The sequence below is a fragment of the Littorina saxatilis genome, linkage group LG6 (genome assembly GCF_037325665.1).
Source record: "Littorina saxatilis isolate snail1 linkage group LG6, US_GU_Lsax_2.0, whole genome shotgun sequence".
Classification (NCBI taxonomy): Eukaryota; Metazoa; Mollusca; class Gastropoda; order Littorinimorpha; family Littorinidae; genus Littorina; species Littorina saxatilis.
Genome location: NC_090250.1, coordinates 32,370,689 through 32,394,802, shown reverse-complemented (window position 1 = coordinate 32,394,802; position 24,114 = coordinate 32,370,689). Strand labels below are relative to the sequence as shown.

Here is a 24,114-nt window from a genome sequence, read left to right as displayed (position 1 = left end):
TGTCTCTCTCTCTTTACAAATCAAGTCTTTCTTATTCTGGCGCCTTATTGTGGAACTCCATTCCTGATTTGATTACAATGCAATTCAGTGAAACTTCCTTCAAGGAACTCTACATGCTGTTTCTCTTGGAAACAAGTAAATAATTCTGTGATAATATTACATCATTGCTTGATATTCATAATGCATTTTGAAATGTCTGTTTATTTTTTTGACATGTTAATTATATAAATTGTATTGTAATTAACTTAACTTCTATTTCTTCTTGTTATTAATCGAGTTACCCTCAATGGGCGAGGGCCGGATGAAAAAAAGCATGTATACATTGCTTATTCTGTTACCCTCGATAAATAAATAAAGTTCAAAGTTCTCTCCCCCCACCCTCCCCTTCTCCTTTATTCCACTCACGGCTACCAACACCGTAGCCAACATTCTCATCATCTTCTTCAACACCCAAGGAAACACACGAGATCCTCGACCTCCGATCCCCCCTGTCTCCAGAGAAATTCAGCCCTGGCGTTGGGACGCGTTTCTTTATTCCTCCCTGGCGGCCGCCCGCCCATATTAGCTTGCCCAGATCTGCATAATCCACTTGGTGGCAGAAGCGGGCGGCATCGAGACGACAATGTAGATGGCTTTCTGTCTCATTTGTAACCTCTGGCACCCGAGGGACACTGCCCGGGGGTGGAGAAGAATTATGCGTCGATCGGCATTATGTGTAATGGAGACTGTTCTGTGTATTAGGTCGGATATTACTGATAGACTTTCAGACTGAAGTGGAATGTGTGTTTGGTTGGAAGGGGTGGGTAGAGACGGGAGGGGGTGGGAGGGAGGTGGGTGGAAGACTTCCTTACTCTTGATTGTTGTTTGCATGCGTAAGACTGTTTGAACACATCACCCTTAACTCAATTTATTCAAGAGGTTGTTTCTGTTGTCCACCGTCTCCGCCCCATCGATTTTTTCTTCGGTTGTGGTTTCTGCTCTTTATAATATTGTCTGCTCTTTGTTTGCTCTTTGCTTGCTTGTATGTCTGTCTGTCTGTCTGTCTATGTATTGTATTAAATAACCAAAGGGAAGTAATCGCTCTTTATGCATACGACATGTGTAATAGAGTAAGCGAGAGTTGTACGGAACCTTTTCTCCTGGCACCTGAGAGAATAACAAGAATAACTGTCTATGTATTGTGTTTGTTAGTTTGTTTGTGTCGTTCCTGATTTCTTCTGTTTGCGGTGAACATTGGACCGTGTACGTTTCGGATAAATATAGACTTGCACTGTTCGTCAAAACTCCGCCTTTACGTTCATTTCAGCTTTATGATGGATCTTGTAATTTAAGTTCTGCATGCTTTTCTTTAACAAAGAGCTTTCAGCATCTGTTTTCGAACTTTTGAAAACTTTTGAAATAGTGAAACTTCAAAGATAAAGTTCACACGGAATTCTGGTTTGTAGTAGCATTTAGATAATTAGGACTGTGTTTTTGTCGACGCTCAACTTCCGCTTACCACCCCAGCTCTGCCTCCTCATATCCCCGTTAGATGCCCAGGACATAGAAGTCAGGCAAATCTGTTACAGTGGAACCCGCCTTTGAAGACTTCCACACATCAGAGACAAATCAGGTCTTAAAATGGAGGGAATCTTAAAATGTGGGTACCTTTTACAGAGGTTTTGAACAGAACATTTGAGAAAACAAGGTCTTAAAAAGGAGGGGAGTCTTAAAATAGGGGTAATTTTACAGAGGTTATGAACAGAACATTTGAAAAAACAAGGTCTTAAATGGTAGGGAGTCTTTAATTGGGGGGGGGGGGGGGATGGGGAGTCTTATATAGGGGGGTTCCACTGTATCAAATAAACCTGGCTTCCTTCTCGTGGGAACCATTATGGAAATTGCAATAGATCCGTCTCGGTTTTGACCAACGCATTTTAGGATTCTGGAAGACTAGCGGGGGGAATATTTTGATTATTTGTGTGTTTGCCTATTTATTTCTTCGTCTGTGTGTTTGATTTCTTTGAAACATCAGATAACTTCTGTCAGTACCAAGTCTTTCAATAGTACTTGACAGATTTGGTACTGGCAGAGGTAGATGTAAATAATCTTTTCTTATGACATTCTCATTTTAGGATTCTGGAAGGCAAGCGTGATGAATATTTTTGAGTGTTTGTCTGTGTGTGTGTGTCTGTGTGTGTGTGTGTGTGTGTGTGTGTGTGTGTGTGTGTGTGTGTGTGTGTGTGTGTCCATTTGTTCGTTTGTGTGTTTGATTTCTTCGAAAAATCAGATAACTTCTGCCAGTACCAAGTCTTTCCAGAATACCAGCACCGTGTGTTTTGAACTAACACGTTTATATTCACTACACTCAGCGCAATTAGCAGCGGGGGGGGGGGGGGGGGGGGGGGGGGTATCGATCGTATCTCTACACAAAAAGACTCCCAGCCACTCCAGCTTCCTGGCTACTGTGGTCAACAAGTTTGCTTTGTCTGCGGGACGCTGGCCGTTGTGACCATGTCACTGACCTTTGCTTGCTGAATGGGATGACATATCGCCCGCACTGGCTGTACGAGACCTGTAGCTTTTGTGAGGGCACAGAATGGACCCGTGGGGGATACCTTCGGTCTATATATTACTCAGAGATTACTATGGAACTGCCTCCCCCCTCCCTGCCGCCCCCCCCCCCCCCCCCCCCATCTTCCTTGTTTTTCTAAGACCTTTACAAATCTGAGAAGATCAAGCCTCCAAAGAGATGGTGTCTTTGGTTATTCGACTGTTCGAGACCTTTAGCTTTTGTGGGGGCCAAGAACGGACCCTTGTGGGGATAGTGTCACAGAGATATATCCAGTTTATATATAACTCAGAGAATGCTTTGGTACCTCACTCCCCCCATCCTCCTCCTTATATTTTTTCTACAGAAAATCGTAGGAAAACAAGTCTCCAAAAGACATAGAGTCGTTGCTTTGTTTGACTGTACGAGACCTGTAGCTTTTTGTTGCGGAAAAGAATGGACCTTTGAGGGAAACAGCCCCGGAGTTATACCCTCTCTCTCTCCCTCTCTCTCTCTCTCTCTCTCTCTGTCTCTCTCTGTCTCTCTCTCTCTCTCTCTCTCTCTCTCTCTCTATATATATATATATATATATATATATATATATATACATATATAATTATATATATGTACGTATAACATTGCAAAATAACATGGTATTGACCCATGGTTTTGTGTCCTTCGATAGGCTCGTTTCTTTTTGTCCACAGGGTCTCTCTTCGTAACAAAACCGTAATGTCAAATATTCATTGTTTGATACACTTCGTTGATGATGTCGACAAGAAGGCATCTTTGCCTTCTTCAAGAACCTTTAAATCTTCAACGGGGTCGTCTTTCCCATCCAGAGTCTACCGTTCGGGAGATATTAGAGTCGTCCTCATTAAATTTCAGGGATTTCCGCGGACACAACTTACGTATTCCGCTGGAGTAATCTATTTTTCCGCGTCCCATTTCATCACAGTATCTATAACTTGTTGACTGAATGATATGGAGAGAAGTGAAGATGGAACAGAACACTGGAGGCTTGAGAGTTGAATTGTGCTGACTGAAAACTCCTGATAACTAAGCCTAATAGTCATTTTGAGCTTCAATGCATTGGGGCGTCACTTGGATCATAGACATACTATTGCCAGTAATGTAGTAAGTATACACCATTACAATGTTACCATTGTTGTGTGAAAGTGTTTTTGTTTTTTTTGGTTGGGTGTGGGGTTTTGTTTTGTTTTGTTTGGGGGGGGGGTGGGGGGTGGGGGGTGGGGGGGTGAGTGAGGAGAATGTCTTTTTACCTGATCCAAACGAGTTGAATTTTAGTCTCAGAATGCACCAGATTGCACAGAGTTTAATGTACCATTTACAAAATGTCGGGGGAGCATGCCCCCGAACCCCCCTAGAGAAAAGGGATTTCCTCTTTTTTCATCACAAGAGAGTCCCACCCCTGGATTTGTAATATGCTATTGTACAATAAATACCGTTACACAAATGGCATCGTTAATAGTATTGATTCACTTCAGCGTTCCTTGGTTACTTCTCATCTGTACACAATGCGATATTTTCAGTGACCTTTCCGCCTTTTTTATGTTTTTTACAATGCCATAGCTCCCTTTAAAAATCAAAGCCAATAATCATGATATTTGAAAGAAGTAAAGAATATCAACCTAAGACATAATACCGCAGACAAGATAGGTGCAGTTTCTCGGTGTCGTCACATCGTGTGTCCATTTCACAGAAAGAAAAAGATGGAAATACCAGAGGTTGGATCGTTGCATGCAGTAAACCAATGGAACGGCTTGTTTACGAAGTTCGCCTTGCCTCGTTCTGGGTATTTTATGTTGCTTCCGTTTAACTGTCGGTTACGTTTGATTTCTCCTTCTCCGGAGATGGAACGGAGGGTGAGGGAGAGATGTGTGGGTGTGTGAGTGGGGGGGGGAGGGGGGATTGGGTGTGCATGTGCGCGGAGAAAGAGAGAGAGATAGAGGGGGAGAGAGAGAGAGTGATTTAGCGAGAGAGAGAGAGAGAAAGAGATGTACTGTACATAGAGAGAGAGAGAACAAGAACAAGAACAATTCTTTATTTAACGAGGGTAATAGAGTAAGCAGTGATCTGCTTTTTTACATCTGGCCCTCGCCCTAAAGAGGGACTAGTCTAAAATTGCTAAAGAATAAGCAAGTAAAGAAAACTACTGCTACATGATTATAATAAAATGAAAGTAAGAACATATCATCAATTTACATACAATACATTGCTTAAATGAAAAATGTAAGTTCATTTGACATGAGTTAAGAATTATAGAGTAGATTGCACTGACGCAACAAAGCTGTAAATGCCATGCCCATTGACATATATATATATATATAATTATGTATATACAAATAATAATACATTGTTAAAAAGCATCGGTTGTTGGTTTTAACAACCATTCTAGCGACAACAGATGTTTATTTAGACTTCATGAAATAAGACGTATATCTGGTCTTAACAACGTTTGTGCTGCTAGTGTGCCGTAGGATTGACGGAAGAGTGTTCCAGAGACTGCTACCTGAATAGACTAAACTAGATTTGAATAGGTCAATCCTAGGCAGAGGCATGTTCAGTCTCATCAATTGGCGTGAAGTTTTTAACGTGAATATGGAAAATATGATTTGAGGTACACATCCATGAATAATTGTATGCATAAGGGTACCTTTATTATAACTTAGCCTTGCCTTCAGAGGAAGAATGCCTAAGTTCATGTAGTCTTAACTCAGATAGGGTTGTTTTCTTTAATAAGACTACTTTAAGCGCTCGTTTATGTAATCTAATTAGTGGTTTGAATGAATTGTCACTTGCCGAGTCCCACAAGGTAGACGCGTAATCAATAACAGACTGAATATGAGCATTAAAGAATAATTTCCTGGCTTCCAAATTTAGAAACTGCTTGATTCTAGATAATAGATAAACCTTCTTGGACACTTGTTTAGACAGTTGTTCGATGTGGTGTGACCAAGACAGGTTATTATCAATGGTCACTCCCAAAACTTTATGATGGTCGACTTTTTCATCAAATTTATCATTAACCGTTAGATCGTGAAATATTGAGGTTATGTTCTGGCGTTTTTGCCTAGTTGTTATTATTGTCTACCTGAGCAGCAACGGGGTGTTGTTTGCGGTTGTTACCTAATATATATTCATTCATTTCGTGTTGTGCTTGCCAGAACTGTGGAACTATTCAAACCATTGCCGTTCGATTTACCGTTTTTTGACTCACATGCGAAGCAAAAGTGAGTCTATGTACTCACCCGAGTCGTCCGTCCGTCCGTCCGTCCGTCCGTCCGTCCGTCCGGACGTCCGTCTGGAAAACTTTAACGTTGGATATTTCTTGGACACTATTCAGTCTATTAGTACCAAATTTGGCAAGATGGTGTATGATGACAAGGCCCCAAAAAACATACATAGCATCTTGACCTTGCTTCAAGGTCAAGGTCGCAGGGGCCATAAATGTTGTCTAAAAAACAGCTATTTTTCACATTATTCCCATTTTCTCTGAAGTTTTTGAGATTGAATACCTCACCTATATATGATATATAGGGCAAAGTAAGCCCCATCTTTTGATACCAGTTTGGTTTACCTTGCTTCAAGGTCAAGGTCACAGGAGCTCTTCAAAGTTGGATTGTATACATATTTTGAAGTGACCTTGACCCTGAACTATGGAAGATAACTGTTTCAAACTTAAACATTATGTGGGGCACATGTTATGCTTTCATCATGAGACACATTTGGTCACATATGATCAAGGTCAAGGTCACTTTGACCCTTATGAAATGTGACCAAAATAAGGTAGTGAACCACTAAAAGTGACCATATCTCATGGTAGAAAGAGCCAATAAGCACCATTGTACTTCCTATGTCTTGAATTAACAGCTTTGTGTTGCATGACCTTGGATGACCTTGACCTTGGGTCAAGGTCACATGTATTTTGGTAGGAAAAATGTGTAAAGCAGTTCTTAGTGTATGATGTCATTGCTAGGTTTAGTTATTTGACCTTGACCCTGAAGGTCATGGTCATGTAAAGGTCAAGGTCAAGCATGTGAGTCGTATGGGCTTTGCCCTTCTTGTGGGGTATTGTTTTGAAAAAAAGATATTTATCACAGCAAGTCAAGTTGGTGTCGTCTAGCTCATGGCCACAAACATGAAAGAAACATTGCTGCCACATTAACCTCGGAGGGACGAAGGTTTAGGGACGTTAACGTTCCTGTGCGTAAAGTGTAATAATATTATCTCTCGTGTTCTACCAACCCCCCCCCCCCCCACCCCTTACCCCACCCATCACCACCACCCCCCTTCCGTACCCCCGCCTTTACTTAGCGTACGGCATCCTCTTGCCGATTTATCCAAAAACCATCACAAACCAGTTATACGCCCGGTGTTTAGTATTGATCAAACAATACATTCATTGTTTAACGCCTCATTACTTTCAGCGGCAATTTGCGCTTGATTTGTCTTGTTTCTGACGGTTATTCTTTCCTTAAAAAATACGACAACAGAACTGCAGCGATGTTGTTAATGGGCCTAAAAAGAACCAACTAGGCTACTTATTTCGTTTCGAGGAAATCAAGGAGAACGAACAATTACAATGGAGCTATGTACTGTTTTCTCCCTATATTAAGATAAGTTTTAAGGGTGTGTGCTTGCGTGGGGGGGGGGGGGGGGGGCTTCTTGGTTAATTTATTTCGTAAATGACAACTATGTCAATGCGCAAACAGCAAGGAATAGATAAATAAATAGGTTTTTTTTCTTTCTTTTGTTTTCAGATTTAACAAAACTCCGCTCTGCTTATAGGAAGCAGTTAAGTTGGTATTAATGCTTGATATGACTGTATCAAACGTGTAGGGACGCTCTAATACGAGGTAAAAGTCTCAACAGATATTTGGTGGTTTTCAAACATGATCTTTTGCACTTGAAGGAAAGTATGTCCATCATCAAAATTAATTCAGCACACAATCCCGGCTCTGCAGGGAAAGCAGTTGGTTATTGTTTTTATGTGTGTGTGTGTGTGTGTGTGTGTGTGTGTGTGTGTGTGTGTGTGTGTGTGTGTGTGTGTGTGTGTGTGTGTGTGTGTGTGTGTGTGTGTGTGTGTTTTGTTTTTTGTTTTTTGTTTTGTTTTTTAATCCCTACATTTATGGCTATCCGAGACCGAGAGGAAGTAGCCAGGCCGTTAATGTTTCATATGTGTAGACATGAACTGACGCCCTTATCCAATGCAAAAACCTGAATTAATATCTGCAACGCTATGAATGCATGATAGTTTGCACTGGGAATAAAGGAGAATGCAGTATTTAAAAAAAAAAACCCAGCCCAGGCCGCCATGAATGCGTTTGGTGTGAAAAATGCAGTATCTTTAAAATCAAACTATCCAGGCCGCCATGAATGCGTTTCGTGTGAAAAATGCAGTATCTTTAAAATCAAACTATCCAGGCTGCCTTAAATGCGTTTCGTGTGAAAAATGCAGTATCTTTCAAATCAAACTATCCAGGCCGCCATGAATGCGTTTCGTGTGAACAAATGCAGTATCTTTTAAAATCAAACTATCCAGACCGCCATGAATGCGTTTGGTGTGAAACATGCAGTATCTTTAAAATCAAACTATCCAGACCGCCATGAATGCGTTTCGTGTGAAAAAAATGCAGTATCTTTCAAATCAAACTATCCAGACCGCCATGAATGCGTTTCGTGTGAACAAATGCAGTATCTTTTAAAATAAAACTATCCAGACCGCCATGAATGCGTTTGGTGTGAAACATGCAGTATCTTTTAAAATCAAACTATCCAGACCGCCATGAATGCGTTTGGTGTGAAACATGCAGTATCTTTTAAAATCAAACTATCCAGACCGCCATGAATGCGTTTCGTGTGAAACATGCAGTATCTTTCAAATCAAACTATCCAGACCGCCATGAATGCGTTTGGTGTGAAACATGCAGTATCTTTAAAATCAAACTATCCAGACCGCCATGAATGCGTTTCGTGTGAAAAAAATGCAGTATCTTTCAAATCAAACTATCCAGACCGCCATGAATGCGTTTGGTGTGAAACATGCAGTATCTTTCAAATCAAACTATCCAGACCGCCATGAATGCGTTTGGTGTGAAACATGCAGTATCTTTAAAATCAAACTATCCAGGCCGCCATGAATGCGTTTCGTGTGAAGGGAGGCGTAATTCAGACGGCTCAGGACCTGTCTGGGCGAGTGTGTGTTTCTTTGTTTGTGGCACGCCAATTACGGTGATGGATGGGACACTCTTGTTTCGCCATCTCGGGCTCTACCTGCTCCGCCTGATGGATGCTGATGGTGGGGAGGGCTTTTGTGCACATGCCGCCACCGTCGCATCATGCTCTTGTTTATTTGCCGCTCTGGAAAGAACCCGCCCTTTTCATATGCAAATTAATTGCTGCGAGACTTTTTTCTGCTTGGCTGGACTTGTTTTCCTCCTCGTCCTCTCTCTGCTAGTCGTGGCAAGAGGAGAGTTGCAGTTTCGGTGTGCTTTTTTTGGTGGTATGTTGGTGTGGAGTACGTGTGTTTGTTTGTTTGTTTGTTTCTTTGTTTTTAAGTGCCGCGTAGGGTCTTATCCATTAAATTCTACTCTTCCTCCTATTTTCTGCTGTTTCTTTCCCTTTACTATTTGGCACAGTGTTAGGACAGGGGCTAGGTGCAACAAACAAACACAACGAAAGAAAACAAAACAAACCAAAAAACAAACAATTTAACATTAAAAAAACATTAAAAAAACATTTACATGCTGAACTAATGTCCTTACTTGGATATCTCTCTCTCTCTCTCTCTCTCTCTCTCTCTCTCTCTCTCGCTCGCTCTCTCTCTCTCTCTCTCTCTCTCTCTCTCTCTCTCTCTCTCTCTCTCTCTCTCTCTCTCTCTCTCTCTCTCTCTCTCTGTCGCCAGTCATTCAAGTTGTGTTAAGGACATATCCCCTGATGTTTTAAACACGCATTTTTCTAAAATAGCTGAAAAAGTTATTACAAATGACAAATCCAATTTGAACAATTTGAAAGTGTTAGAAGAATATTGTGAGTCGAAACAAGTTTCAAGTCAAGCGAATATTCCTCTACTTACAGTACCTGAAGTTTTTTACGCACTTACACACCTTAAGCAAACAGGCTCCCGGGGTATCGACGGCCTCGACGGTAGGATTCTTAAATTGTCAGCCCCTGTAATTTCTGAAACACTCACTTACCTTTATAATCTTTGTTTAGACAAAAATGATTTCCCAGTCGCCCTGAAACAGGCTAAAGTCATTCCTCTGTTTAAATCAGGTGACAAAGAAGACCCATCGAACTATAGGCCAATTTCAATATTGTCTGTTTTATCAAAACCACTTGAAAAACACATTAACAAACCTATTCTAACGCATTTTAACCAAAACAATTTACTTCACCCTAAACAATCCGGTTTTAGAGCTAACCATTCCTGCCATACTACCTTAGTTTCTCTTGTTGATCAATGGCTGGAGAAAATAAACGACAATGAATTCTGTGGTGCCATTTTTGTTGATTTTGCTAAAGCCTTTGACGTTATTGATCACACGTTATTACTGAGAAAATTCGCATTGTATGGCGTCGGAATCGAAACTGGCAAACTTATTAGTTCATTTCTCACCGGCAGACAACAAACTGTACCAACAAACGCCTCGGCGTCGAGCATGCAAGAAGTAAAATACGGTGTACTACATGGATCGGTTTTAGGACCCCTCCTCTTCTCTATATTCATTAATGACCTCCCCCTACATATTCAAAATGTATGTGAACTTTTTGCAGATGACACCACAATTCACTCCAGCAACACAATTTAACTCGCTTATCAGAATCAATTCAAAGAAGTTTAAACCAGTTGACAGAGTGGACTGAACTAAACCATATGTCTCTTAACACAAAGAAAACCAAATATATGGTCATAACAACAAGACAAAAACGCCAGAATATTTGTTCAGCTGGTCCTGCTTGAATGATAGATGGTGAAATAGTGGAAACAGTCGACCATCACAAACTGCTGGGTGTTAATATTGATAACAACTTGTCTTGGTCAACCCACATAGAGCAACTTAGTAAAGTGGTGTCAGAGAAAGTGTATCTCTTATCTAGAATGAAACACTTCCTGAACTGCCACACCAGAAAGTTATTCTTCATTGCTCATATTCAATCTGTTATTGATTACGCATCCACTCTATGGGACTCAGCAAGTGAAAATTCCTTAAAACCACTTAGCAGATTACACAAAAGAGCGCTAAAAGTAGTATTACTAAAGCACACTACCCTCACAGAGTTAGACTTCATACATTTAGGGATCTTACCTGTAAAGTCAAGACTGCTTTTTAACAAAGGTCTGAGCCAAAAGTTATCATTACAAATGATGTGTCTATTTGTAGTCAGAAAGGAGCAATTAATATCATGAGTTGATAACATACATGCTATTCAAAAGAAACAGTGAACTTTATGTCAAGTAACAACTCAGATTGTTAGAATGACGAAGTTGACAACAATGAAAATGGTTCAGTGATTTTCAATTTCAAGGTGGTAAGCATGCTGTTCAAAGAACAAGTTGATGTTTGTGTGAAGTAAAACCTCAGATTCTTAGGATCAATTGAAGACGTTAGGAAAGCTCAAGACGGTCTGGGGACACAACAAAATTCACGATGCTTCGATGGTAGATGGAAGGCATGCTTTTTAAAGGAAGCATGCAGTTAATAATGCTGCGTCGCCCAAAACAAATAACGGTTTTGGGTGTGACGAAAAAAAGAACAGGGCCGGAGTGCAATGTAAATTATGAGCAATTCTTCCAAATCCATTTAAAAAATATGACACTACGCGACTGTTCCCGCATATTGAGGTAGCATTTTTTGTTATGGCAAATCGATGTTGCAGTTCCGGAGCAAATGATCAACATTTCTTTGCAAATTTGCGTTCAAACGTGTTTTTCCCATAATATAACAATGCACAGCTCGAAAATATTGCCAAGAACAAATCTACGGTACTTCGAAGAAAGAAGAATAACAACATTCTTGTCCATTACGACTTGCAATTTACCGTGTGCGCTGTAAAATCTCCCTACCTTCAAAGCAGACGAAAAGCAGACATCTTCATTTTCTTCCAAGGGAGAAATCGTTGGTCATAAAGTCTGGCAGGACCCAAACATACGTCTGCACGCTTTCTTTTCTTGTCATATTCAGTTGCTTCGCAATAATAAAATGTCATTGGTTTTCTCAACTTGTCAAATCAGTCAAAACGACCGCAGAACACAGAACTGGGAAATGACACTGATTGAAATACGAAAGATCTTCGATGACGAAAGTATAAATGACGTCCTGTGGTCACACCTATCTCGAGAACAAGCGTCTCTCAGAACCAGCGCCCTTCCATTATAACTCTTTATCCCATGACCTGCCTCTTTGTCTCTGTTAGCTGAGGAGGTGATTATTCTGAATAATCCATCACAACCATATGGATAATCCATCACAACCGAGTCTCGATCTCACCTGTCATCGGTCATTGTCTTTGATCTCAGAGTACAATTGAATAATTTATAGAGGTCATCTGCATATTTATCGTTTATTCGGAGACTACTTTTTTCAGCAAAACGATTGAAATATTCTGCGGTATAAAAGTCGAACTCACGTTTAGCTAACGATCTACATACATTTTAACATTGAAGAAATAAAGAAAACAACAAAGAATACACATAATCTGCTGGGGGAGCTGAGTGAAGATTATGAGTTGGCCGAAGCGGTGAGAGAGAGAGAGAGAGAGAGAGAGCGAGAGAGAGAGAGAGAGAGAGAGAGAGAGAGAGAGAGAGAGAGAGAGAGAGACTGACAGACAGTGTCAGTGATTCAAGGCGCATAACTCTAGTACTCTTCATAGGCAACCGCTTAGATCGATCCCGACAACAAAATCCTGAGCGACGAAATAAGAATTAAACTAAAACAGTATGCTTACAGTTTTGTTCATTAAATTTTGCTATCGCGTTTAGAGCATTGATTGCTAAATCTGGTTCAACAGAACAAGGCTGTCCCATCTGCTGCAGATCTGTCGTCTGCTGCAGATCTGTCATTTGCTACAGAATCACCCGGCTAGGCTTACTGATCAAGTTGACCAGCAACATGGAAATTGCCACTTACAAGATTGGAGATACTGGTAAAATAAAAGGTGGCGAAGAAGGTCGGATCTTGCGTGTGTTATTTTTCTATTTTAAAGTACGGTGTCTAGGTTCAGGTCATGCAGGCAGATAGATTTACAAGTTTTGACCTTCTTCTTCTTCTGCGTTAGACAAGTTTTGACCTACATTGAATAGACCAGCAGAACAAAACTAAGCTTACCGCAGTACCGTACAGATAACTTACTGGCCTAAGACTGAACGACAGACATCAAAGTACGGCTCACCTAAATGACAATTGAAGAAGAAAGTAATCCAAATTTGAACACTGAAGCACAACAGCTCGAATAAGCACACATTCAGCAATCATCCTCATCGCTTGTAAAATCACACACGCAGTCTTTTTGGCGAATGCCTCTGACAACCGACTTGGGTCACCGACTGAAACCTGCCGGTAACTGCACAGTTTCAAACGCATTGAACTGCACAATCTCTGTAATTCGTTTTCTTAAGCAATATTGATCACTAAATACAAAAGCAGACGTTTTATGGCGCGTTTACTAATAAGACAAGAGGGGACTCGTTTCGCACATGAATTTGATGACACGATTTGCGGTCGCTGAAGGTTTGGCCAGCAGAAAACAGGCACTCGCAGAGTTTGTGTCAAAACGTGGTGTGTTTTTTATAATGAAAACGTCGGAATAATGGGATAAATAGCTTACACACCTCGTCCTAAGTATCGTGCATATTTTCCCTCGGGTAGATTTCCACTCATTTCCAGGTATTACCTCGCCTGAGGCTCGGTAATACCTGAAAATCGACCCTAGGGAAAATATGCACGATATTTAGAACTCGGAGTGTGTAACCTATAAATATGTTACATGGCAGATTAGATTATTAGTATCAGGACGGTCAAACCGGCACGGTTGGCCCAGTGATAAGGCGTCCGCCCCGTGATCGGGAGGTCGTGAGTTCGAACCCCGGCCGGGTCATACCTAAGACTTTAAAATTGGCAATCTAGTGGCTGCTCCGCCGGGCGTCTGGCATTATGGGGTTAGTGCTAGGACTGGTTGGTCCGGTGTCAGAATAATGTGACTGGGTGAGACATGAGGCCTGTGCTGCGACTTCTGTCTTGTGTGTGGCGCACGTTATATGTCAAAGCAGCACCGACCTGATATGGATGCAATTGAAGTTGGTCGAGAATTCAAGATTTCACGAAGCCTTTTGGGGGAGGTCTTTACAGTAATTATAGCCCAGACATAATGTCACGCGATGGGGTTTTTCAACAGTTTTTGCAGTTAACCAATAGTTTACAGTACCAAAAGCGTAAACACAAGATTTCGCGACGACCCACTTCTTCCCCTATAGGTTCCTTCACACAATGGCAAAATAAATTTGTTTTCAAAATACACCCCGAATAAAATCAATACAGTTACTTGCGTCCTGTCTAGAGAGGTTACCCTTTCCTGTCAGCGAAGGTTCTCTCCCCTGAAACCGGAATTTTGTGAATGTTGGACTCTGTTCTAGTGGCTTTTCACTAGAGTTGTCACAATAAGTCTGCGAAGTTTAGATGAACTATGGGCTATTTTTGGTAAAAACATTACTTTTAAGGGGTCGTGCTGCTTGTCTTTCAAGACCTATTCCAAAATGGGGCTGTTGTGCCGTTCTGAACATTGTGAAAGATTGAATTGATCGAATTTTAGTTTTCTTGACAGTCAGTAGAAGAGCGAAGGCACTCTTGTCACTTTGGTTGTCTGCACTCGAAGAACCTGTGAACAGATTTATGTTTATGTTAATACATGAGGACGACGAGGCAAGTTTTCACATAGACACAGACTGACACACCCACAGACTGAAACACACACGCACGCGCACACACCGACTGACACACTCACGCACGCACATGCTCGTGCACGCACGCACGCACGCACGCATACACACACACACACACACACTCACACACACACACACACACACACACACTAGCACCTCTCTCTCTCTCTCTCTCTCTCTCTCTCTCTCTCTCTCTCTGTTCCCTTCCTTTGTCCTCTGGAACAATATGAAGTTACGCAATTACAAAGCAAGTTATCCAAGCCGTCGACTCGGACTGTACATCACGCAGTTACGGTCATTCCATTTGCTTTACGACACAGTTTGGCGTTGGTATTTTTTCTTGTGTTTCTTTTTAACCACAGCCATCGTCCTATCACAGGACAATTTCACGCGTGGGTCCTCCGATAGGCGCCGTCATTGAGACTCTATTTTAATCACGACTTTCGCGCCCTCCACTTCTCATCATGTCCTTGTTTATCGCGCGAAATCGCAACGCGAGATCTTCGGCCTCTCGCGCCACCTTCGCGCTCACGCGTCGCTCCATTAGCCGCGTCAGTGCGGCAATGTTGGGAGTCTGAACGGTCCAGCAATGGCCGGGATGAGGCCCAATTTACGTGCCTCGATGCCCCGCATCTTGCGCATTAAAGCCGAGGTGATGGATCGCATCGGAGATGCACTGCTGTCCGCCCCGACCAGAAATCGTGGTCTAAGCAAGATGGCCATTTTTTGATACTTCTAGAATTACCCGCCTCCCTCGCTTCATTTCGTCCCATGTTCGGGGGGTTCTTACAGCACTGCTTAGAATCTGTCTGATAGATGTATATAAAGGGAAGGGGAGGATGTATTTATGGAGGAAAGTGGGCCAACGTGGAGAAGGAGGTCATGTTTGAGAGAAATTTATGCGGAAGAGCAGAGGTCTCTTCAGATGTAAAGCTGATAATGCGTGCAGGGACTAACGGGGAAAAAAAGAGTGGTCTTCAACCAGTTAAAAGTGAATTGGTTCGTGTATTTCCACCACTCAAAACATGTCCCAACATCACGTGCTTTTTCGTTTTGGCATCCTTTCTCTTACATGTCTCCTTTTTTTTTTTTTTTACAATGTAACACGGGTTATGAAGTAGTCTACGCCTTGATGACTAAATTATGGATTTTTTATTTAACCGACGGCGTGGAAAATTCATTCGTGTAGGTCATAGTCTCACGTAAAGTATAGGATGAGGTTTTCAGACTTTCATTTGTGATGTCAGTCTAGGTCATTTGGGTTTTGTTCAACCAGTGAGGTGGTGCTTTGGAAAGTTATTGATGGTGTCAGACTAGGCTATACATGTTTTATTCAGAAGGTGATATAGTGGTTTAGCCACCGGTGGCGTGCGCATTAGTTCTGGTTATAAAGACAGTGATGGAGTAAGTAAAAGTCGATTATGCATTTGACAGTCTGGCTAACGGTGTATTAGGTACCTGATACAGAAAACTGCGAGAAAAGATGATCGCTGCTGAATATTTTAACACACGGAATATAATTCTCTCTCTCTCTCTCTCTCTCTCTCTCTCTCTCTCTCTCTCTCTCTCTCTCTCTGTGTGTGTGTGTGTGTGTGTGTGTGTGTGTGTGTGTGTGTGTGTGTGTGTGTGTGTGTGTGTGTGTGTGTGTCCACACGTGCATGCTTGTATACACGCGGACGTGCGTGCGCGCGAGCGATTTATGTATTTCTTGTTTTGATTCCGTCGAATATTGTCCATTTCCATAACCCTGTGAGTGTGTGTTTGTTGCGTTGAGGCTTGTACTTGCGCATTTGATTCTTAAATTATGGTATGTTCTTGTCCGACAAAAATGAGGGGCAGTTATGCTAATGCAACCCCCTCCACATCTACAGACTAACAATCTTAATCACCGTCTTCCCTGGGCAGCAATGGTTAATTCAGAATTCATGCAGGTTTATAGCTTGCGTACATCACGACTCAGAGACAGGAAGTCTTTATTTCAGCATCTATTTCGCCCCATAAAACCGCAACCGCTGATCATGATCGGAGAAGCATGGCAGTAGACTCGAGCCTGCATTAAACCAAGCAAGCTCAAAATCAGTGCGGGTCGGCAGCGGAAGTGACGCAATGCTCGCTCAACCAATGAACCAGCTGGGTAATGAATGTGTTCTGCCGACACGCTCAGACAGAAGGGGAATTGGGGTTGACGCAGTTTGTTGCCTCCGCCGCGAGAAATAGTGCCTCTTCTGTATGAATATTGCCTCTCAGTGAATAACATAGTGCCGTCTACTGTATGAATAATCCCGAGCAATTAAAGCCGAGACGTCGGGAGATACTTCTTTATTTATATTCGCTCTAGCGTTTCTTTGCGACCTGAGTCTGTAGATATCTTATCCCTCGTCCAGTTTGCTTCCCCATTGATGTCCAAAAGACATCGTCTGGGAGAAAAAGAACTGATCGGGTATGTTGTAGAAACCAGATCAAACCTGACTGAGTAAGGGCAGCAGCTGTGTATGTATGCATTGTGTGGTTTATTTGCAAGAGTAAGGACATTACTCGATGACTTTATTTGGTGAAGCAGTCCCAAGCTCTGTGTGTATAGACATGAGGTAGTTTATTTAAATGTGAGACGAGACTAAGTCTACGCAGGGGGTCACTCGATCGTTTCATTTGGTGTAAGCAGTTACATGCTGACACTGTCTACAGAGGTAGCGCCGTTTACTAGAATAATCATGTGTTCTCCATGTGTACCTTTGGGTTGTGTATAGCGTATTAAACGTACAAGTCCCCTGTCTTTGCTCGTATGTGGACCGTGATTGCAAACTTTGCCAAGTTTGTTAGTGGACTTTAAATAGTCTCATTTAAAACCATCGTAGAATTGAGGTGTTTGCAGTAAGTTTCTCTTTCATTTTCGGTTCCAGTGAAAAACCAACAAGTAATCCGGTTTCAGTCAGAAGTTGTGTGTTTAGAAAGTTTGGTAACACAACAGTATAACTGGAATGGCCAGAGAGGCCCATAGTGAGTATAGACTTTGACCTCCGCACCTAAAATGCTGAATGTCTTCACATCGAACAGGAAACAAAAAAATCAGTAAATGTGTGTGTGTGTGTGTGTGTGTGCCTGCGTGCCTGCGTGCGTGTGTGTGTGTGTGTGTGTATTCACGCGTGCATGCTTGTATAAATGCGAACGTGCGCGCGTGCGATTTATTTATTTCTTGTTTTGATTCCGTCAAGTTGAATATCGCCCATTTCCATAGCCCTTCTTTTAACGCGGAACATTGTTCAATCACAATGGCGTACGTCTTTCAGACGCAGATCAAACCCAGCGCACGACACAAGCATCTCGTGCATCACACACAAACTAACGCATCCCTTTTCGATTAACAATCAACTCGGCTCGATAAGCTGCCTATCCTCAAAGGCGAAAACGGTCTTGTGTCCCCAGCCAACACATTCTCATTTCTCTTCAAAACAGACGGTGGAAGGGGAAGAAGAAAAGAAGTTCGTTTGACATCTTCCCAGAAAGCGCAAAGGGAAGAGAAAAGCTGTGGCGAATAACAGAAATTTGCAAGTCAATGAGGAGCCTCGGTCGTTAACTTGATTTTTTTCTTTTTTTTTAGTTTTCTTCTTCACACTGCCGGGCACTAGGCGTCACTTGTTTTTTTTCTCCCTCCCCCACCATGCAAACGACCCCAACTTGAATTCCGCTGGTCGAGAGTGGGCTGGTCGAGGTAGTGTTTCTTTCAGAGGAACGTCGCATAAACGCCGTGCCGTGTCGCAGGGAACCGGTGTCACGAACTGAAAACTCTGCCTGAACAATCCTTCTCATTGCGGTCAATGCGCATGCGCTAACATGGGGAGAATAATCAGGTCGTGAACAACCTAACCCTAACCCTAACCCTACTCCTAACCCTAACCCTTGGTTCGTTCGGTCAAAGGGTCGCATTTTTTTTAAGTCCAAGATTGGCGCATGCGCATTGACCGCAATGAGAAGGATTGTTCAGCAGAGGTTTCATGACACCGGCTCTTGGCTGAAATAGCACACCACATGGGATGTGACAACGACACATCGGAAGACTTGTTCTGAAGTAAAATCATAAACACGTTATTTTAGTTTTTTTTTATAATTCGGTGAGGGTGAGGTGTGTGCCTTTGTGTGTGTGTGAGTGTGTGTGTGTCTGTGTGTGTGTGTGTGTGTGTGTGTGTGTGTGTGTGTGTGTGTGTGTGGATAGAGAGGCGTGGTGTGGGGTGGGTGAGGGGGCAAAAGCATTTTAGGGACTCACTCGGTGGTGCCTCGACCAGTCGAAAGCTAGGCACTGCTGCAGGGTTTGGGGCAATGGGAAGGATTTAGTGGCGATGCAAGAATCCCAGCACATTGTTTTCGGGGGGATTTTTTCGTTGCTGCAAACGTGTTGGGACGCAGAATAGTAATGAGCGATTTAACAGTTTAGGGATAGTAATTACTATAGCTTTGAGGGACGCTGTTCCGTTGTACGCCATTTGGGTTTTGGAAGACTTCGTATGAATTCACAAGTCCCTCCCCACTGCGAACCCCTCCCCCCCCCCCCTGCCCCACCCTCCCATCCTCATCCCATGCACCCTTCTTACGCCCACACTGACACGTTTACAGTAAAATAATCAATTTTGTCCTGTCCTACTTTAGAAATGACTTGTTTTAATAGGATGCACCTACGGTTAGCATCTGGTGACGCCATTATCCCTTGTGATCGTAAAGAAGTTCAGAAGGGTAGGCGGGTAATTCGAGAGACTCGATGAAATAGCCCTGGGAGAAGAGTGACTTAGTTTTGACATTCCATTTGTGATCTTAACAGGGAAAGCCTTCTGGTCGGATGTGGTATTGCCTGCTTTGGCGTGCCTTGGCGTGCCTTGGCGTGCCTTGGCGCAATAAGTAAGAATGGGCGGAGGAGGAATTTGTGTGGGGTAGGGTACGTAGGCGCGCCCTTGTTAGTTGCATGACCCCTCTGTGCAAGCATACGCAGTTTTTACGTGACCCACCTCTCGTTTCACCAGACAGTTTCTAGCGAGACTCGTGAAGAAGACATTACTATACACTGAAGGGGTGATGGGGGGGGGGGGGGGGGGGAACAAAGTCTAGCACAATTCGGGAGGGGAGACAAAGTCTAGCGCCATTCGGGAGGGGAGACAAAGTCTAGCACAGACAAAGTCTAGCACCATTTGGGAGGGGAGACAAAATCTAGCACCATTCACTCGTTCGACCAACGCAGAGACATGCTTTAATTCTGCCCAAAGAAGTTGCACATAAACAAGCCGCTGAAACTGAGGTTCAATCCGCGTGATGTTCGCAAAGGTTGGGCGTGATGTATTGGACGGGCGTTTGTCGACGTTTCAGTCATCTCTCCGGGGTGAAACATCGCGTGATACAAACACTCCTCTTCCTGGCCCCCTTGTCTCCTAGCCTGATTTATACGGCGTGGTGCACGTGTCTGTATCCAGTTTGTGCTGTCAGGGGCGCTAAACTGTCTGTACAGGCACACTAGCCATTCGTTTGGTTCTTCGCCGCCATTGTTGAAACTATATCCGTGGTTATGGTAGTTTAGATATATGGTACTTGCGGTTCGGGAAGGGGGGAATAAGGGGGGGGGGGGGGGGCGGGGTTGGTGAATTCAATTTAATTGTATTTTTCGAGAGTGAAAGAGTAAGCATGCAGACTCAAACACAAAAAAATTCTCAAGTAGAGGAAATAAGTGAGAGAAATAAAGAGAGAGAGAGAGAGAGAGAGAGAGAGAGAGAGAGAGAGAGAGAGAGAGAGAGAGAGAGAGAGAGAGAGAGAGAGAGAGGTGGGGGAGGGGAGAGGGGGTAGATGATTCAGGGAAGCAATTAACAGATACTGACTCTTCAGTTGTTTTGTTCATCCTCCTCCTCCGCTCCTTCCTCTTCTTGCGTGTATATGTTCTTGAACATGAAATATTGTTGAAACATCAGAGGAAGGTCAGTTTGCATTGCGGACGATGACAACATGATTGTACAGGTCATCGTTTTGCAATTAATGTGTATTATCTGTACGTAGTCGTTGCTTGTTATTGCAGGTAATGAACGCCTACGGAGGAGGTCCTTGCTGAAGAGCTCTAAAGCAATATGTTAAAGTCTAGCCACAAGATAGTGTCATCCGTATGTTTGTTTTTCCTTTTAGGATCACCACTATAAATGTAGTTATAGCTTGTTGATCGTAAACATGCTTATTATATATTATATCCATAAATTGTTGAATAAAACACTGTTTAAACCAAAGCTCTAGATAGTGTAAGCACTCAAAGCTTTCGACAGCGCCATGCATATTTACCGAACTGTTGCTTTCTGTTGCAGGTAACCAATGCCTGTCGTTAGACCGGCACTCGGACCGCTCCACCTCTCCGCTGTCCCCTGTCAAGTCGGGGGGCGGCTTCGGGTCCCCGGAGACCAAGATCCTGCCGCTCAGCAGCTTCCGTGAGCCCGAGAACCGCCGCCTGTACACCAACATGAAGATGGCCATGAACGACCCCTCAGCCATGTACCCCGCCTACACCAGCGACAAGGTGCACCCTTCCTCCCTCAAGCGCAACCACTACATGAACCAACCCTCCTCCGTCAACCTCCCCACCACCAGCAGAGGCGGAAGTGGCGGCGGCATCATGACGGGCTCCAACAAGAGTCTGCCCCACAACCTCCGCGGCTCGGGCGGAGCGGGGCGACAGGTCACCTTCGCTCAGAGTAGGTCACTGCCGCGGTTTGAGGCGGGCAAGAGGTCGCCTTGCCCGCCGGCTTACGAACACTTGTTGCCCGACGGGGCAGGTAACTACACCAGCTTCTCGAGGGGTATTGACGACGACGACACCACGACTTCGGGAAGCTACACTCTGGACAATGTTGACATGGACGACAGCCTCTCTTGAGGTGCTGCCGCATGCCCCCCTCGTCGGCTACCCGACAGACAGATGGTTGATGGACAACGGAACACCATTTGTTTTGTGATTTTCTTGCTTTAAATTCAAATGAAACACCTATGGGAGAGAGTGCTTGTCGACATATTGAAACGCCAATAAGAGAGATAGTGTTTTGTCTTATAGTGTGGATCCGAAGCATTGCTTCTTCAGTGCTTTTGTATTCTGGTGTTCGCACATACAGTATTGGCGTGGGCACAGTCGATCTCCCTCTTTGTGATGTTGTGCTGTGGTGAATTGTCTTACGTGAAAGGCTGCGAACTCGTTTGTACGCGACCAGAACGCCACACATTTGCGGAGCAGTTTAGCTTGCCGTATGGCGCGTTTTGACGATTTTGAGTATTTGCCTGACCCAATGAAAAGCGCTGTTGTTTCGTGCACTCCATACACTGTGTCGACATGATTATGGGGTTCTGCGACTATACTGCCTTTGTGAGAGACAGTGAGTAAATATTACACCTGAAACGTTACCACGTGGAGACTTCTTTGTGAGTATGAGTGTGAGCTGGCTAGCCAACCTACCCACGCGAAAGTATCGATTGCTGTGGTAACGCACCATAACGATGTACAACCTGTAGACGGATGCAATGCTTGACTATCACCTGAAAGGAACATGGCATTCTTCGTCCTTGTATTGAAGTTTTATGAACCGTCTCATCTTCCGAGACAATCCTCCTTGAAACAGTGTCTGAACACTATCACCACGGAACACTTGTTGTGTTCTACTTAATGTTATGCTTTCGTTGAACAATGACGGACACAACACGCTGAACGTTAAGAAAAGGGAATAATTTTCATTTCCATTTGACAGTTGTCTGCCTTTGATGAATTCGCTCCTGGCCGACAAACTCTCAACCTGTATGTGCATGGAACATGTGCGGTCTTTCTCGTGTTGTGTTAATCATTGACGTGCAGAATGGAATGGCTGCACTTATCAGTGTGGAATACCTAAGCCTCAGCGCATGTGGACAGCTTTGTAAAACAGTTTGGTCGTTCCCCTTGCATTTCTTCTGAGGTTTCGGGCTCTAACCGAACATCAATAATGTTGTGACAAAATGCATACGCCAAGTTTTCAATCATTTTTTGAAGCAGTGTTCTGCCTCGAACACGAACTTCAGGACAGATGTCCAGTGTGTTCATTTGTTTTCCCCCAGCCCCGATTCAGACGGTATTTTTTAACGTGTTCTGCTGGTGAATTAGGATATATATGCTCTGTCGAAGGCGTTAACAGACTGCATGCAGACTTTATATAACCATGTAACCAAAGGAAGGGAACTAAGCCGAATACATCAGCTCACGAAAAAGAGGGATTGAGAATCAGTGAAAACATTCACAAAAGATCGAGTTCTGCCAAAACAATCATACGTGGAAATATAGGAAAGGAAAGAGCAGGCGAATGATACAAACCTCAGATAAGTAATGCCAATCCAGCCCAAGGTGAATGCTAAATGCGGTGTATGAAAAGAGAAGAAAGAAAATCAACAGCATCCCCGCAAGAGAAATATTAGTGTTCACATTCACAAAAGATAGAGTTCTGCCAGAACAATCACCCGTGGAAATACAGGCGAATGACACAAACCTCAGATATGTAATACAAAACCCAACCCAAGGTGAATGCTACATGTGTTGTATAAAAAGAGAAGAAAGCAAATCAACGGCAACCCAACAAGGGTAATATCAGTGTCGGCACAGGCGTGCAATATGAACAGAAAACCCTGCATCCTGTTGATGATTAAGTCCACGGACACACCTGATTACAAAAAAAAAGTAATTGATCTGACCGCATACTAAGAAATGGGACCAGCCAGGCTGCTTCTCGTGCACATTTGCTGTTTAAAGTAGGGGTGTTGTTAGTTTACGTGCAAGAGTGCAAGAAGTAATTGCTCTGATCTCAGAACTACCCATGCTCTGTTTTTAAATCATGTCGTGCGCTTTCTCTTGTAAATAAAACGGACAACGTTTTACTTTCTTGAAGCTATCCGTTAGGATATATCCGTAAAAGTAATCGTAAAAATATCCGTAAAGACATTCGTAAAAGTATCCGTAATAAGTGTCACGTTACATGCATGATGGATCACCAGTTAAATCGATGTTTACATATTTTTAACGGTTCTAGGACAACCCCCCCCCCCCCCCCCGGACTTCACCCCCCTGGACTTTTCCCCCCAGACAATCCCCCCCTGCACATTTCCCCCCTGGGACTTCTCCCCCCTAGGACTTCTCCCCCCTGGTCAATTTCCCCCCCGGACTTATCCCCCCGGACAATACCCCCCTGGGTATTCATTTCATACTAGTTTCTTCATGCATCATCGTTGTTATCACACTTGAAGAGTGAGGCGCACGTGAGCTAACATTTTTTGTTTCAGTGGCTGTGGAAAGTTGCATTCCCCTGCGTGAAAAGTGTGCTCCTGTTATGCTTTTTTTAGTGTTTTTTTGCTTCGTTCGCCTCTTCCATAGTGTCAAAGACGCAAATCACGTCTTCTTGAGGAACAAAAGCCAGGGCAGCAATCTTCACTGCCCTCAACTTCACAATATCACCTCTTCCTCGGTTTCCAGAATGGTTGTGGTCATTGATTTTCTTCTTCAGCTGTGTTTCTTTTACGTGAATCTTCGCCTTACATCCACGATCTCGCCTCTTTTCACACTCCCAACATTCTACACCTTTGGTTCAGTCTTTTTGTTTTA

General features: G+C 43.3%; 1 protein-coding gene across 1 annotated transcript in view; it reads left to right on the top strand.

The window, feature by feature from the left end:
- The window catches only part of LOC138969031 (protocadherin beta-12-like), a gene marked incomplete in the record, with an annotated part of 59,318 nt that extends 35,748 nt beyond the window's left edge, over positions 1-23,570 (top strand). Inside the window, 1 exon segment of the mRNA XM_070341721.1 lies at positions 20,816-23,570. Within this exon segment, the coding sequence (XP_070197822.1) occupies positions 20,816-21,381 (566 nt within the window).
- Between the last annotated feature and the right edge of the window lie 544 nt (positions 23,571-24,114).